We start from the raw sequence: 17,579 nt of genomic DNA, 5'->3' as shown, positions 1-17,579 counted from the left end.
CAATTCCCGGTCTTTGAGAAAAACCTTGAGCTACAAGTCTAGCTTTATACCTTGTAACTTCATTTTTCTCATTTCTTTTTCGGACAAAAATCCATCTGTATCCTACAGGTTTCACATCTTTAGGAGTGAGAATGATGGATCCGAAAACTTTTCTTTTATTGAGTGATTCTAATTCAGCTCATATTGCTTCTTTCCATTGAGCCCAATCATGTCTATTTTGACATTCAACCATAGATGTTGGTTCTGGATCATCATCATTATTCATGATGTCATATGCAACATTAAATGAAAATTTCTCATCAAGATTTTTCATTTCATTTCGGTTCCATAATATTTTTGAATATGCATAATTGATTGCAATTTCTGTATTGACATCATCAATCTCCTCTGCAGTAGGAGTACTGATTTGTGGTTCTTCTTGAACACTTTCTTTTACTTCATTATCAGCTGATTTTCTTTTTCGAGGATTTTTATCCTTTGAACCAATTGGTCTTCCACGTTTCTGACGTGGCAAAGATTCATGAGTGACGTTATTGCCAGCTTTTGGAATTTCAATTCGAGCTGGAGTATTTACTGCTGGTATATATGATTTTGTCACCGTTTTTGTATCTGTAAATGCATCAGGCAATTGATTTGCAAGTTCTTGTATATGCATTATCTTTTGAACTTCTGTCTCGCATTCTTTTGTGCGAGGATCAAGATACTTTAATTGAGGTTCACACCATGAAACATCATTTTCTTTATTTTTCATTTCTCCCCCTAATCTAGGGAACAATGTTTCATTAAAATGACAATCAGCAAAACGTGCTGTAAAAACGTCACCTGTCATAGGTTCAATATACCTTAATATTGAAGATGTTTCATATCCAACATATATTCCCAACCTCCTTTGAGGACCCATTTTTGTACGTTGTGGTGTCGCAATTGGAACATACACTGCACAACCAAATGTTCTAAGATGGGAAATATTTGGCTCTTGACCAAAAGCAAGTTGTAGGGGAGAATATTTATGACTTGCACTTGGTCTGATGCGAATCAATGCAGCAGCATGTAAAATTGCATGACCCCATATAGATACAGGGAGTTTTGTTCTCATTATCAATGGTCTAGCGATTAACTGTAAACGTTTAATCAATGACTCGGCTAAACCATTTTGTGTATGCACATGAGCAACAGAATGTTCAACAACAATTCCTATAGACATGCAATAGTCATTAAATGCTTGAGATGTAAATTCACCAGCATTATCAAGTCTCACCCTTTTAATGGTGTAATCAGGAAAATGAGCTCTCAATTTAATAATTTGGGCAAGAAATTTTGCAAATGCCACATTACGGCTTGATAACAGACAAACATGAGACCATCTGCTAGATGCGTCTATTAGAACCATGAAATATCTAAATGGTCCACATGGTGGATGAATTGGTCCACATATATCACCTTGAATTCTTTCAAGAAACATTGGTGATTCTTTCTCAACCTTAAGTGGTGAGGGTCTAGTTATCAATTTTCCAAGAGAGCAAGATGTACATGGAACCATTGTATCATGATGGATTTTTATATCTTTTAGTGGATGTCCATGAGTACATTCAATAATCCTTTTCATCATTGTTGATCCTGGATGGCCTAATCTGTTATGCCATAAACTGAATACACCAGGATCAATATATTTTTCGTTAACTACCATATGTATTTCTGGTACATTTATATGTGTATAATGTAATCCAGAACTAAGTCTTGGCAGTTTTTCAACCACATGACTCTTGTCAGTGATACTTAAATATTTCTCATTTTCTGTTGTCACTGACTGATAATCATACCCGTTAAGGTATATGTCGGAGAAACTCAATAAATTTCTGCTTGACTTGGGAGAAAATAAGGCATCATTTATTAAAAATTTTGTACCATTTGGTAGTATGAAATTTGCCTTTCCTATCCCTTTTATCAAGTTAGCAGGTCCTTATATTGTATGTATAGTTCCTTCCGTTGGTTTTAGATCAATAAAATATTTCTCGGATTTAAGTATAGTGTGTGTAGTTCCACTGTCTGCTATACAGAGATCTCCACCACTTGATTGATGTTGTATTCCAGCAAAATTCATATTGAACTTCATATATAAGAAATAAATAGTGAGTACATTAATATTACACAATATTTTACACGCAAATAGATAGTACTGAAACATTTAGCAAACATAATGACAAAAACAGACGATATTAAATCGTTTATTTTTCGAAAGACACACAACTTAAACATTCAAGAAATCTTCATATAAATCAGATGGTTTCTCAGTGACTGTTGGATCGACGTTATCCACAAAGTTTACTTCCTTTTCTTTATCTATCAGCGAATCCTGATACATCTTAACAAGATGTTTAGATGTTCGGCAAGTATTAGCCCAGTGGCCCATTCTACCACATATGTAGCAAGATTCTTCAGAATTTTTAGAAGAATTTTCTTCAACATCTTGTTTAGTGGGCTTGTTTTGTGGTTGATATTTATATTTTCGTGGATTATTATTTCTTTGACCGCCACGACCACGACCACGTCCTCGCCCATTACCATTACCATAAGGATGGTTTCTACCATAGTTATGGCTTTTGGCATGATGATGGTGATGGTTATTATAACCACGACCTTGCCCGCGTCCTTGTCCCTGTTTATAATTATTTGCAGTATTTGCTTCAGGGATTGCAAGTGTACCAGTAGGACGGGATTGCTGATTTTTCATTAATAGCTCATCATTTTGCTCTGCAACTAAGAGATATGAATTAAGTTCAGGATATGTTTTGAACTTTAGCATTCTCAAATTTCTTTGCACTGTGATGTTTGCAGCATTCATTGTGGAGAAAGTTTTCTCCATCATGTCTGCATCACTTATTTCATGTCCACAGAATTAAATTGTGAACATGTATTATACAGAGCTGAGCTATATTCATTTACTTTCTTAAAGTCTTGGAACCTTAATGTTCTCCATTGTTCCATAGCAGCTGGAAGTAAAATTTCTCTTTGATTATTGAATCTGCTTTTGAGACCTTCCCATAAAACATGGGGATCTTCTACAGTCACATAATTATTTTGTAAGCATTCATCAATATGTTGATGAATAAAGCAACATGCCGTTGCTTGTTCTTTTTCAGAACAAGTGTTGTTTTCATTTATGGCTTCAAGAATGCCCATTGATTTAAGATGCATTTTTACTTTTATAACCCATGACATGTAGTTGTTTCCAGTTGATTCTAAAGGAGTAAATTTAAGCTTTTCCAGATTCAACATTTTCTATTAAAACAAACAACATGATAAATTATAGTCACTTTATATTCATAAGTATATAAACATTAAACATAAATTTAATATAACATAAATGATAAGTAGGTGACAGTGTCGACCATATGTAAGCAATCATTAATAAATGTTATATAACATAAATATAAATATTAGTAAACATAAATGATAATTAGGCGACAGTGTCGGCCATATAAATGTTAGATAATTGAAATATAAATGTTAGTAACATAAATGATAATTAGACGACAGTGTCGACCATATATTATTCAGGTGGTATAACCGACCATATATCATTTAGGTGGCAGAGCCAACCATAACTAGTATTAAGATTATCGTGCTGATAACGTGTTATAATTCAGTAGGCTTATAACTACCTTTAGTGGTTTGATTCTTGATGTTATAATTCAGTAGGCTTATAACTACCTTTAGTGATTTGATTCTTGATTAAGAATACTAATAATGAAGTGTAAGAACAAAGATGATAATGGAGAGAAAGAAAGAAACACTTTGTAAGTGTGAGAAATGGTGCAAGTTTAATGCTTGCATTCATGGCTATTTATAGCAAAAATATCACAAGTTTAGGTAATACAATAATATTACTTTTGTGTATCAATAATTGACTATCCATTTATATATATATATATTTATATATTATAACATTTATATCCATTTTTCGCCAAAACAAAAAGAAAAAAAAAATTATTACATATTACATATCTGCCCCAAATCTTATGATCTAACCCAAACTTTTTATCAACTCTTTTGAAAAACGACCGGTAAATTGAATACAGTAAGTCGACGTTGATTCACACCGGCGAATGCATTCCACGACTCAATTTACAAGCTAATTTCACAAAATTCGACTAGTTGACAACATCTTATGAGAAATCTACGTGTTAATCGACAACAAAAAGTCGTAAGTTTACTTATCGTTGATTGTAATTAGATCCACAGCTCCATTGATTAGATTCGGCCACAATAATGTTACGTTTGAAAGCATTTCGACCTACAAATGATAAGATCGTGAAGATCCAATTGCATCCTACTCATCCGTGGCTTGTCACTTCTGATGCATCGGATCACGTCTCTGTTTGGAATTGGGAACACCGTCAGGTGAAATTAGGTTTTTGAATATTTTAATACTTTACAGTAGTTGTTGTATATGTTGAAATACAAAACTGAGACTCTTTTGTGCTTAGGTGATATATGAATTGAAAGCTGGAGGTGTTGATGAACGACGCTTGGTTGGTGCTAAGTTGGAGAAACTTGCTGAGGGTGATTCAGGTTGGTTTATCACTCACAGATACATAATTTGTTAGAGGTTTATATATATATATATATATATATATATATATATATATATATATATATATATATATATATATATATATATATATATATATATATATATATATATATATAATTAAATCATTGAATTGATATATGATGTTTTTGGATGTATGATGGAAGAAGGTGATACATGACTTAAACATGTATTGATGTATTCTTTAACTAGCAGTATACCTAGATTTGGTGGTTTTGCCTAATAAGAGTTTCATATTTGTGTTTGAGTTTGTTTCATGGCATTATCTTTTGCATGGTACGTATAGTGATGATCGGAGCCATATGTGTTAATGTATGTTCCTATGTGTTCAATGGTAAAGTTTTTAGGTGTTTAAGTCGATGGACAGGAGATTGACAAGATGCATGTATCTCTTATCTCTTCTACTATCAACCTGATGTTATTGTGTAGTAAAGACCGTCTAATCATATAACATAGCTTTAGGCCAAAGTTTTGTTTCCTCTACAAGATCAGTAATATTTAATTGCTACAGTCGAGCATGGATCATCGATGGATAGTAGATTTGTGTGATGACTATCAAAATTATAATAAACGAAATGTATATGCGTGGTGTAATATGAAGACGTTATAGGATTATAGTGACAAATATCAATCATGACCACTGTCTCTTATCTCTTAGTTATGACAGCAAGTTTGGACATATGTGTATTGGGAGATTATAAAATCATGCATTTGATGCTAACATTTTTGTGGATATATTTGGGCTACTGTTAAACTCGCTTCACATTTACCGTGAAGGCATGACTTATGCACATGGATATAAACTAATGAGCGTCATTGACATAAATGCATGTCAATGCATACTGGTCTCCAAGTTTCATTGTGTTCTGAATCGAGCGTGACCTAAACTGGTACAACATAAGTATGAAGCATTAACATGCATGCTAATTGGTTGTGAAGTGTGTTTATTCTTGTCAAACTGTGTTAAATAATATTTTTAATGGAAGGTTACACAAATAGTATCACATTTTGCATTATAAACCAAGATTTAAACAAGTGGTTTTAAATCCTTATTAGATATTTAATTATGCCCGCATCCTATTGAAAACAATAAAGATTGGTCTCTAGATGCTTTTGGTGCTTGATGATTTGTGACATTGTCACATTGAACATGATTAGCATCCCATTTGAAGACGTGTTCTTTAAATTGTTTGTCAGTGTTATTCTCAGGTTTAAAATTAATGCCTTTAGATGTTGTTTTTTTGATTATGTGACAGACTCAAAGGGGAAACCAACAGAAGCTCTACGTGGGGGGAGGTATTGAATTAATTACCCTTCTTTCTTATTATTAGGTCATACGTTGTATTTTTAATATAATCGAAACTTCTAACTAATTAAAAGATATATTCTATATCAGTGTACGACAGGTTAGCTTTTACGATGATGATGTACGGTTTTGGCAACTCTGGCGTAACCGTTCTGCTGCTGCTGAACCACCATCAGCAGTCAATCACTTGACTTCAGCCTTCAATTCCCCTGCTCCATCAACAAAAGGAAGACATTTTCTTGTCATCTGTTGTGAAAACAAGGCCATTTTCTTGGACTTGGTAACGATGCGCGGTCGGGATGTACCAAAGCAGGATCTGGATAACCGTTCACTTGTCTGGCAAGTCATAATCCTTTACCTATTTTACATCTACACTTTGGTTGTTTTATTTTCTCTACTTTTGATCATTTTACTTAACAAATGAATCCTCCAGTATCTCGCCATATTGTGTGTTGACAAGTAGAACGAAATTGCAAACATATTGTAATAACTCTACTTATTATCTTTTGTCTTAGGTCTTTTCAATTAAACTCAAACTAGATTCATAAGCCCATCTGATTTCATATACGTATGTCGCTTGGATACATTGAATATATATTAGTTAAATGAGTTTATGGTATCAATCTTTCAGTATTTGCTTGGTTCTGCTATATCTATTTGAAATGTCCCAGTGAACTTTGTTTGTAGCATCATTTGGAATATCCAACAGACAGTAATCTGTGGAAAAAGTAAACTACTACTGTTTGTAGAGTTTTGAGGATGAATATAAGCCATCAACATTTAGGAATATCATTATATATGGTGTTTTCCCCCTTCTTTAAAAGCCTGCACTTTTGCCAGTTTTTAAGCAACTTACGATGAACAAATTATAACATTGGTGTTTGGTCTTGCAGTATGGAGTTCCTTTCTAAGTCAGGTGGCGGAGATGGTCCTCTTGTTGCTTTTGGTTCTTCAGATGGTGTGATTAGAGTCCTCTCAATGATAACATGGAAGGTCTGTAAATAAGATCTCATTTGGCTACAGTCTATTTATTACTCTAGCTTTGTTGCATTATGTATTATGTTATGGTGTTTCCTGGATGCAGCTTGTAAGAAGGTACACTGGGGGTCACAAAGGGGCGATATCTTGCTTGATGACCTTCATGGCTTCTTCAGGAGAGGTATGCGTGGGTTTTATTAATTTATTCAAAGGCATGTTTGCTCTTAACTAAATTCATATTTCTAGTAATGGATGGGATTGTATCCTTGTCATTCATCAAGGAGGAAAATGCTTTCTATCTCATATGCTCTGTATTCATATATTTCTAAATGTCGGGTTAGTGGAAATAAAACATTGAACGCAATATGGAGTTAGAGTGTAGTTTAGAACGAAGTATTTTTAAGTGTCGGGTTAGTGGGAAGGATTACTAGGATGACAAGTAAGTAGATGTAGCCAATCTGAATCTAAATTAGGTATTTAAGTATTTATAATAAAGAAGACGCTTAACGATATAATTAGATGTAAGTTTTTTATTTGGTTTTATTATGTCAACATTCAATCTATACATTTTGAATGTTCATCATCATCTGAATGATTCAATTGTTCTATATGAACTTGGCTCTGAATGACAATAACCTATTTGATAATCATTTTGAATGGACAATGTGAATGATGTAAAATTATCTTATTAACTTGTTTCATGAATAGTACATTATATTTGTTTAATAAGTGTTCTTGATATAATTGATATAATTTAAAGCGAATATTAAGAGTTAATCAAACGCAACCATAGTAAGTTGGAAATACTCTATATATATGATCTGTTTGATGATTGCCCTAGACTTGAAGAAAAGCTTTAATTTAGGAATTATGTTGTCCTCTAGGGCTTAAATTCTTAGCTATTCTGATCTCGTGGTAGAGATTTACTCTTTGCTAATGTTGATATAAACTTGCTTACATGAACCAATTTCACCAGATGTATAATTAGCATTGGTACTTTATAAATTTACAATCTAAGTTTTTGAATGGCTACAACGTTATCAATAACAACATCAATACACAATCCCGCCAAAGGCAGGGTATGGCTACAACATTTTATATTTTAGTATAAACATAATAAATAAGTGTTACATATATTGCATGTCTTTATATTTGGATGCAGTCTCTATTAGTTTCTGGTGGTAGTGATGGTTTACTTGTGCTTTGGAGCACTGACCATAGTCAAGATTCACGAGAACTTGTACCTAAGCTGAGTTTTAAGGTAAGTATACAGTTTCTTATCATTTAAATAAATACAGTGCATGGGTAACTTCTGTTGGTGCTTAAGAAGGCATCTGGAAGAGTATATGTAAGATTTATGCTACTGGTATGTCTTTTATCTAACATTTGAGATAACTATTGAAGGCACATGATGGGGGTGTTGTAGCGGTTGAGTTGTCTAGAGTCAGCGGAAGTGCACCTCAACTCATAACAATTGGTGCAGATAAGACTTTAGCCATCTGGGACACAATATCATTCAAGGTACAGTCTTTTCTTTGTGTACTTATTCATGCAATAATTAATACATTATGTGAAATCATTTAGAAGATTGAGAAGTGCCTTCATATGGGCGTTTTGGGTAATTGGTCGTAATATTGCACCGCCCCAAATCGGCTGGTCAGGAGGGTTGACTGGTACTCTTTTATGTCTATTTTAAATGAACAATTATTTAACCAAAAATGTCAAAAGCAATGTTATGCGTTATGACAATCTTCATGATTCATCATTTGACAATGACATAGGAGATTGTATCATCTGCATGAAGTAAAATTAGTCTTTGGCAACTTCTAACTGGTCCAAATTATCACTTGTCACGATTGAGCCAAAAAGTAATTATTTGACCTATTTGTGATTAAACATGAGTACCTGACCACTGAATTGACCCATTAATTAGTAACTAGGTCGAGAGAGTCACCTCAGTTACCAATCTACTTTTCAACTAAATAGTTTTTGCCTTTGCAGGAGTTACGACGTATTAAGCCTGTCCCTAAAATGGCTTGTCATAGTGTGGCATCTTGGTGCCATCCTCGAGCACCTAACCTTGATATATTAACTTGCGTGAAAGATTCATATATATGGTATGCTATTATCTCCTAACTTTGGTCTCTTTTGGACAATTTATGTCACCACGCTATTTGTCTTATGCTGCTTTTTTGGTTATTATATTTTGAAGTAATGATTATACTCTCTGTCAAAATTTGCAGGGCTATTGAGCACCCCACTTATTCTGCTCTGACAAGACCATTATGCGAACTTTCTTCTCTAGTTCCTCCACAAGTGCTTGCACCTCACAAAAAGCTTAGGGTATGTATCGTGCTTTTTGCCTTTCTTAATCCAAACGGGAAGCTATATTTACAGCCTTAATTTTGTGTTAATATTTGTTTTGCCAACTTCAGTTTACACAATACAGATTGAGACATCAATGTCTCATGTTACACACATTAGCATTTTAAAACCAATATTTTATTGATTGCCATAAGATTTCTGGAATCATATAATGTTATGATAGTTCAACGGAACTTGCCGCATTATTGACATAATTCACAAAATTAAGGAAATCGCTTCTTAGTTTTACCAACCTCTTTCATCTGATGGTCAAGTGTAGGGTTCCTTAGACAGTTATTTAAATGAAAAGAAGCTTCCATATTGGATGATACTACAGTGGTTAAACTTGACTTTTCTGCTTATTTATTTGTCTCTTTGGGTTATGTTTTATCTCTATCGGCTCAAACTAGTGTATCATTTACAATAGGTTAGAACAGGGTGTAAGTCACTCAGCTTGAATGCCCTTCTTTGTTGAAATGTGTTCCAACTGTTACTTCAGGGAGAAACATTTGTTCTAGTGTTTATATTGTGATTGTATATTTACCGAGTCAAATAATTGGGTGCTCATATTGTGTTAATGTATTGTTAGGTATATTCAATGGTTACACATCCTTTACAGCCACATATTGTTGCAACTGGAACAAATATAGGCATCATCCTCAGTGAATTTGATCCTAGATCTCTTCCTGCTGTTGCTCCTCTACCATCAATAATGGAAAGCCGAGAACATACAGCAATATATGTAGTCGAAAGGGAACTGAAACTGATACAGTTTCAGTTAAACAACACTGCAAATCCTTCTCTTGGAAGTAACGGATCCTTAACTGATGCAGGAAGATTAAGGGGAGAGTCTTCTGAACAACTCAATGTTAAACAGATCAAAAAGCATATTAGTACCCCTGTTCCACATGATTCATATTCCGTTCTTTCTGTCAGCAGTTCCGGAAAGTAAGTTCTTTCGTCACTGGGTGTTTTTATTATGTCATTATACGGATTACACAATGGTTGTTGAATACCATTCACACAATGTTCTACCTGATCTCGTAGAACATCACTTGCAACTAAATCTGTACCTCAACTAACGTTGGAAAATTCAGTTCATTTACTTATGAATGGGTTGATGTGCGTTATCTTTTATTTTGATGGGTCAAACGGTTTACTTAATAATTTAGCTACAGAAAAAAGGATCACGTCTAAAAAAATCTCTAAACATGTTACAGCTGTCAAAAGTGTACTTAACTAGTTATAATGCCTTAAAAAAAACTATTTATAATGTGTAAAACCTGCAAAATCATATTTGAGAAATTGATTCATATGAAAAGTAACAATTTTAGACAAAAAGTGCCTCGTTGAACCCAACTTGTTCCAAAATACTAGCTGTTCTGACCCGTAATCTAACAGGTCCGTCCGATTCTCTTTGTCACCTTTACATTTGATAATGTTGCCCTCTGCTTTTTCATGACTGACGTCACTTAGTGTTCCCATATAAGTTGCCATTGGTTTCGTCTGTTACATAAATTATCGGTATACTTTAAGTATACTTTCTCTATAATGATGACATTTCTTCTACATCATTGCAGGTATCTTGCAATTGTATGGCCTGATATTCCATACTTCTCTATCTACAAGGTCAGTGACTGGTCAATTGTTGATTCTGGCACTGCAAGGCTTCTGGCTTGGGATACTTGTCGAGACAGATTTGCACTTTTGGAATCTGCAGCACCTACAAGAATGCCAATGTTACCTAAGGGTGGTTCATCGAAAAAAGCCAAGGAGGCTGCTGCTATTGCTGCTGCACAAGCAGCTGCAGCAGCTGCTTCTTCTGCAAGTGTTCAAGTGCGTATCTTACTGGATGATGGCACATCCAACATACTCATGAGGTCAATTGGTCAACGCAGTGAACCGGTATGATTTCTGATTCTCTTTCTTGAAAATGTGTTATCATGCTTGCAACCATGATTTCGATGGTAACTCGAAAATGTGTTGACAAGTCTGCTACAAACCAGTTATTTAAGAAACAAAGGAGAGTTGATGCTGATGCAAGTCTGCTACAAACCTGTTACATAACCCTTGGTGTTACTTACACATGGCAATTGAGACCCATACTCTCAAATTTGGATCTTTTGGGTCAATCGGCTACTGAAAAAAGCTTGCAATGTAACCACAAACCTTAAAAAAGGACCAATGGGTTTCCCTCCAACCTATTGCGTCCTATACAAATTATAAAGAAACGGGTCTAATGGGTATTAGATCCTATAGCTCAATAAATAGAGATAGGTCTAATGGGTCTTGTCAATGGGTCAAAAGGGTCGAGCATAAAGATCATAATAAGTTTCATCCGTCAAACATTAATGAAAGCATTCATGGTAAATGTATATTAATTAATATGTTCTTATATATATAATAAATAAATAATAGTAACTAAAATAGTTTTTTTGACCCGTGACCCGTTTCATGTTAGCCAACCTGACCCATTTGGACCTGTTTAAAAATCTTGTGTGTTTGACCCAGGACCCATTTCAACCCGAAACTGTTTTGACCCGTTACCCAAACCGACACAACCTGACCCGTTTGCCAGGTATAGTGTTACCTTAGTTTGTTGAATTTCCTTCCGGACACGTTTTCTGTATCCTTATTTGTACTATCATTAAAACACATAAATATTGAAAATATAGATGGCCAACAATGCTATCTAAACACTATCCCTATATTAATGCATGTCAGTTAATATAAGGCTTCCTGTGTGTAGGTGATTGGATTACATGGAGGTACACTGCTTGGTATTGCCTACCGATCTTCAAGAAGGGTTAGTCCTATGGCTGCCACATCTATTTCGTCAATCCAATCGATGCCCTTATCAGGGTTTGGAAGTAATGCCCTTTCTTCATTCAGCACCATTGATGATGGCTATTCTTCTCAGAGGAATCCTGCTGAAGCACCACCCCCGAACTTTCAGCTATATAGGTGACCTGGATACTGTCTTATTTTAGTTAACAAGTTCACCACTTGCTTATGTTACAAGCTTGCATAGCATTTTTTACAAATATTTTGGTCACACTAATTTTCTTAACGATGTTAAAATTGTATAGTTGGGAAAGCTGTCAACCTGTGGGTGGAATGCTGCCTCAGCCAGAATGGACAGCCTGGGATCAAACTGTTGAGTATTGTGCTTTTGCATATCCAAAATACATTGCCATATCTTCTTTAAGGCCTCAGTATAGATACTTGGGAGATGTGGCCATTCCTCATGCCACTGGTGCAGTTTGGCATCGGAGGCAGCTGTTTGTTGCCACACCAACAACCATAGAGTAAGTTACGTTTATGTGTGTTATTTGTATTACTAGAAATTGAAAATGTTAGCACCACTCAAAAAGCTAGACTTCATAACTCCAAATCATCATTTTGTTCATGTTTTAGTTCAGACCTTTAAGGAAGAAAGAAGCTGCATCCTTGAAGGAATAATGGGCTTTACTAATTCTAAAATAGGTCAAGTCATTAGTATAAGAAATGGCTTTAAGGAAATCTGGGTCAAACGGCTCACAAGGGGGCGAAAGTCGCATAATGTGATGTTCAATATAAAACCTTGCAAGTAGCTGTATTCAATAATAATGAGTTTTTAGTAAAATTACACAATATGACAATAATAATAATGTTTGTAGCAATAAGATTGTTATTATTATCTAACATATTTTTTTTAATAATATTGGATTTAGGTGTGTTTAGGAAAATAGGACCCACCCTAACATGTTCAACCAATATGGAAAAATGACCCGTATTAAGACGTTACCCAACCTTCCCAATTTGCTATCTGTAATAGATGGTTTTTTAGTACATTGACACATTTGACAGTTTACAGGTACCACTAAACAATGAATAGAAAACAAAACAATTTTTACCTGAAAAAAGTAGTTTACTTCATCGTGAAATACGGCTCGGCCTAAAAGTCAGATATATGTCCTGCGAAAGTTTCTTACACATCTGATGGGTGATTTGTTTAAAGATTATAAAATAATAGTAATTATTATTCACTTCTGCAATCTTTTTGTTGTACTGTGTTTAGGTGTGTTTTTGTGGATGCTGGTGTTGCAACTATTGATATTGAAACAAAACGGAGAAAAGAAGAGATGAAACAAAAGGAGGCACAAGCAAGAGCTGTTGCAGAGCATGGAGAGCTAGCATTAATTGCAGTTGATACCCCACAAACTGCAGCGCAGGAGAGGATTTCACTTAGACCTCCAATGCTACAGGTGGATTGATTATTATTTATATTAATATTTATAAACTGTACCGGAAATCCGGAAAATGGTATTGACTTATGACGTGATTTGGTTGTTTATTGAACTTCAATTCTGCACATATATAAGATATAAGATTGAAGTACTAATATTACCAAATATGTTTGAAGAGGTCACTATAATTATACCTTGGCAGGTTGTGCGGTTAGCATCATTTCAGCATCCACCATCTATTCCTCCTTTCTTGACATTGCCTAAACAAACGAGAGTTGATGCTGATGATGGGTTACAAAAGTTTGCTGAGGGTACCAGAGTTAATGAGATAGCTGTTGGCGGTGGAGGGGTGGCAGTTGCAGTCACTCGTTTCCCGGCCGAGCAAAAGCGTCCTATTGGACCTCTAGTTCTTGTTGGCGTGAGAGATGGTGTTTTATGGCTAATTGACAGGTACTATTTTTTACTCATTTGGCCCGTTTCGTTTTTACTATGTCTTTCTAGGTCAAGGTCCTTTCATTATTATTATTGTTATTATTATGATTTCTCTTGCTGGCCGGATGTCAGTTCGGAAGTAGCATCTTTACCTTCGGGTTCTTTTATAGGTAATGTCTTGAAAGTATCACTGCATGCGTTCACTTGTTACTTATTCTGGTATCTTTTGTAGGTACATGTTTGCTCATGCAATATCCCTTGGCCATCCTGGAATTCGTTGTCGCTGTCTTGCTGCTTATGGGGATGCTGTTAGTGCTGTAAAATGGTACATTATTATATCCTCAAATTTACCTCTTGGAGTTGTACTTTTAGTTATACTCCATTTGATTGTTAAGACCTAAGAGTCCAATTCTAAGTGTAATCTTTTTGCAGGGCAAGTAGACTTGGTAGAGAGCACCATGATGATTTAGCTCAGTTTTTGCTTGGAATGGGTTATGCTACTGAAGCCCTTCATTTACCTGGAATATCTAAGAGGTTTGTTCAGTATACACTTCAAATTCAGCACATTCTCGCTTTTTTGCTTCCATTATTTACTGTTAGTTTATCTATTATTCTGCGATAATGAACTTTTTTTAAAAAAAAAATCTTCAGGTTGGAATTTGATTTAGCTATGCAGAGTAGTGATCTGAAAAGAGCTCTCCAGTGTCTATTGACAATGAGTAACAGCAGGAATATAGGACAGGACATAGTTGGACTTAACTTGAATGACATAATGTCGTTGAGTACAACTGCTAATACCAAAAAGGAAGACATTGTGGAGGCCGTTGATGGAGTTGTAAAGTTTGCTCAAGAATTTTTGGAAATTATTGATGCAGCAGATGCAACTGGACAAGCTGAGGTCGCTCGTGAAGCTCTTAAGAGGTTAGCAGCTGCTGGTGCAGTTAAAGGAGCTTTACAAGGTCATGAATTACGAGGACTTGCATTACGCCTTGCAAATCATGGAGAATTGACACGACTTGGTGTATGTTAAAACTATATCCTTTACTTAAACCATTGGGATACTTCTGTTTGCCTCTTTGAATATGGAATTGGTGATTTTGGCCTTAGTGGAAAATGTGGGTCAGTTTGGGCTTGGTACTTGATCTTTTATGTGTGTTTAAACAAGATCTCCAAACGGGATAAAACTAATAGGTTCTTAAGTATTTGTTTGCCAAAACGGGTCTGATCAGGGTGTGTTGACCTGTTATGTTAATACTTCTTTCAATTTATATCTGGTCTAGATTTATATGAATGATCTAATGTGATTATAGAAGTTGTACCTTTAAAATAGTAATAAATAGATTCAAAATGTGATGTAGGAGAGGTCGTAATATAGTAGTAAACAATATATTGACCCGTTCTGACTCCTGACCTACCCCATTACTTGTTCTTTAGGGACACTGATCAAGTAAAATATGAATCACTGTACTAGCATCATTCTAATCCATATTTATTTTATTCATTGATCTAAACTAAACAACAGCTTGTTTTATTTTTCTTGGTAGGGTTTGGTGAATAATTTGATCTCGATAGGGTTTGGACGGGAGGCTGCATTTGCAGCTGCACTTCTGGGTGACAATGCTCTTATGGAGAAATCATGGCAGGACACCGGGATGCTAGCAGAAGCTGTGCTTCATGCCCATGTATGTCCATGCATCAAACTAAAGTTTTAATGCATTTTTTTTTTTTTTTTTTTTTTTTTTTTTTTTTGCGTTTTTTATATTCTAGTTGTAACCGGCTTCATCTTTCCAGGCACATGGAAGAAGCACACTCAGAAATTTAGTTCAGTCCTGGAACAAAACACTACAAAAGGAGATGGAACATGGCCCTTCAACAAAAACCGATGCTGCAAGTGCATTTTTGGCCTCTCTGGAAGAACCTAAACTGACTAGTCTTGCAGATGCTGCCAAAAAACCACCAATCGAGATTTTACCACCTGGAATGCCATCCATAGATGCTCCTCTTCCTGGAATCCAGAAAAAAACTATGCCAGCTGCACCAGGTTCTCTGCAGCAACCACCCAAACCTTTGCAGATCGAAGGACCCCCTTCCGAATCAGATGCTCCGCCACAACCTACCACCGAGTCACCTGCTGTGCCGCCCACTGATGGCACAGGTACTCCGACACCTACTGATGGCACCGCTGCTCCACCACCAACTGCAGAATCTGAATCAGGGGTGGTTCCGCCTCCCTCAACAGAATCTGGGGATCCAGTTGTACCTAGTGCTGAATCTGGAACGGATTCAGTGGCTGAACCTACCCCAGATTCAGAAGCTACACAAACAACAGATTCAGGGTCAGGATCAGGTGCTATTACAACAGAATCGGGTACCAGTGTTTCACTTGAGTCTGAACGTATTGACTCTAGTGTACCTTTGGAGAATCAAACCCCCAATCCATTAACAAATAACCCTGTGGATCCGATAGCAGTGGGAACCGAGGCGTCTGTAAATTCATTAAATAGTACACCGCCACCAACAGAGGTGATACCTCCTCCTCAGAAGCCCGAAGTTCCAAGGCCAAGTGGTGTCCGTGCGGAACTACCGATGGCTGATTGGACTTTTGTTTAGTCTCCATTATATATAGAAATTGCAATTTTTTGTCTCTCTTTATATCAAGAGTTGCTGATTTTTACCCCTTTATTTTTTGATGCAACCACAGCCACCTTCCTGCAGATCTGTTTTAGCTTGCATAGTTTACTTTATTTGGTCTCTGTTGTTACATTCTCTCTCAAACTGTCCCTTTGTATTTGTTGTGTAGATGGTTGAAATATGTACAACCTCATGAAGTTATGATGATTTTGTTTTGTAACAGACTATGCTTGATGTTTGCTTTTGTACTACTGTATTATTACAATTAGATTAGATTTGATGGCACAATTTTATGGTGATTGTTCTTCAAAATTGTTATGCATTATCAAATTTGTTTTTTTAAGATAGAATAGATCATAGAGTATAACATTTTATATAATTTTTGTTGGTATAAGATTAAAATATCATTGGTGTTCTTTTGAGAAGAATGTGGCAACCTCGATGGACTCGATCTGGGTCCTTTTGTTTCAACTAGTATTTACTAGTTTTTCAACGATAACAATACCCAATCCCACGAATGTAGGGTATGGGGAGGTGGAGTGTAGACAATTATTCCTCGAACCCTAGATTAAAGGAAAATCACCACTCCACCCACAGGTATAGAACCCGCGAGTAGATAAGATCGTCCCTCCCTCTACTCGAGAGCTAAGAGATTACTTCCTAAAGGACCTCCGGCCAGGAAATGCTTATCAAAACGAAATAGTGCGGGCAAACGTACCTGTAAGAGTTATGTGCGCCTAGGAAGATGCACGATACAAAGTAGCCATAAAAGAAAACACATCTAGCAGTAATGCACAACAGTATGACAAATAGCATGGATGATATAATGTGCAGAAATATATGTAATAAAAGAGCCTTTGTATATTAGTCTAGTAAGTAATTTGAGTTTGATGATCTGAAATCTTGAGGTTAGCAAAATATGAGAGGTTGAATCCTAAGACAAGTTGTTGGATTGTGAGAAGCTTTTGGTCGATACCATACTCATTTAATGCATACATCCTTCATGCTGAAAACATTTTAATACTGA

General features: G+C 35.6%; 1 protein-coding gene across 1 annotated transcript; it reads left to right on the top strand.

Moving 5' to 3' along the window:
- Positions 1-4,002: 4,002 nt before the first annotated feature.
- LOC139890759 (uncharacterized) lies at positions 4,003-16,832 on the top strand. Its single transcript, XM_071873673.1, has 21 exons — positions 4,003-4,401; positions 4,488-4,572; positions 5,869-5,908; positions 6,009-6,257; positions 6,812-6,911; positions 7,003-7,077; positions 8,059-8,157; positions 8,301-8,417; positions 8,898-9,013; positions 9,140-9,239; positions 9,850-10,208; positions 10,841-11,165; positions 12,010-12,224; positions 12,350-12,568; positions 13,321-13,507; positions 13,692-13,939; positions 14,154-14,246; positions 14,354-14,455; positions 14,573-14,942; positions 15,466-15,603; positions 15,713-16,832. Exons 1-21 carry the CDS (start codon positions 4,270-4,272, stop codon positions 16,529-16,531), a joined length of 4,188 nt encoding a protein of 1,395 aa, XP_071729774.1. The 5' UTR covers positions 4,003-4,269; the 3' UTR covers positions 16,532-16,832.
- The last annotated feature ends 747 nt before the right edge of the window (positions 16,833-17,579 follow it).

The sequence above is a fragment of the Rutidosis leptorrhynchoides genome, chromosome 2, assembly GCF_046630445.1.
Source record: "Rutidosis leptorrhynchoides isolate AG116_Rl617_1_P2 chromosome 2, CSIRO_AGI_Rlap_v1, whole genome shotgun sequence".
In the NCBI taxonomy this organism is placed as follows: Eukaryota; Viridiplantae; Streptophyta; class Magnoliopsida; order Asterales; family Asteraceae; genus Rutidosis; species Rutidosis leptorrhynchoides.
The sequence above is the reverse complement of the archived record's forward strand: the minus strand, read 5'-3'. Positions and strand labels throughout refer to the sequence as shown.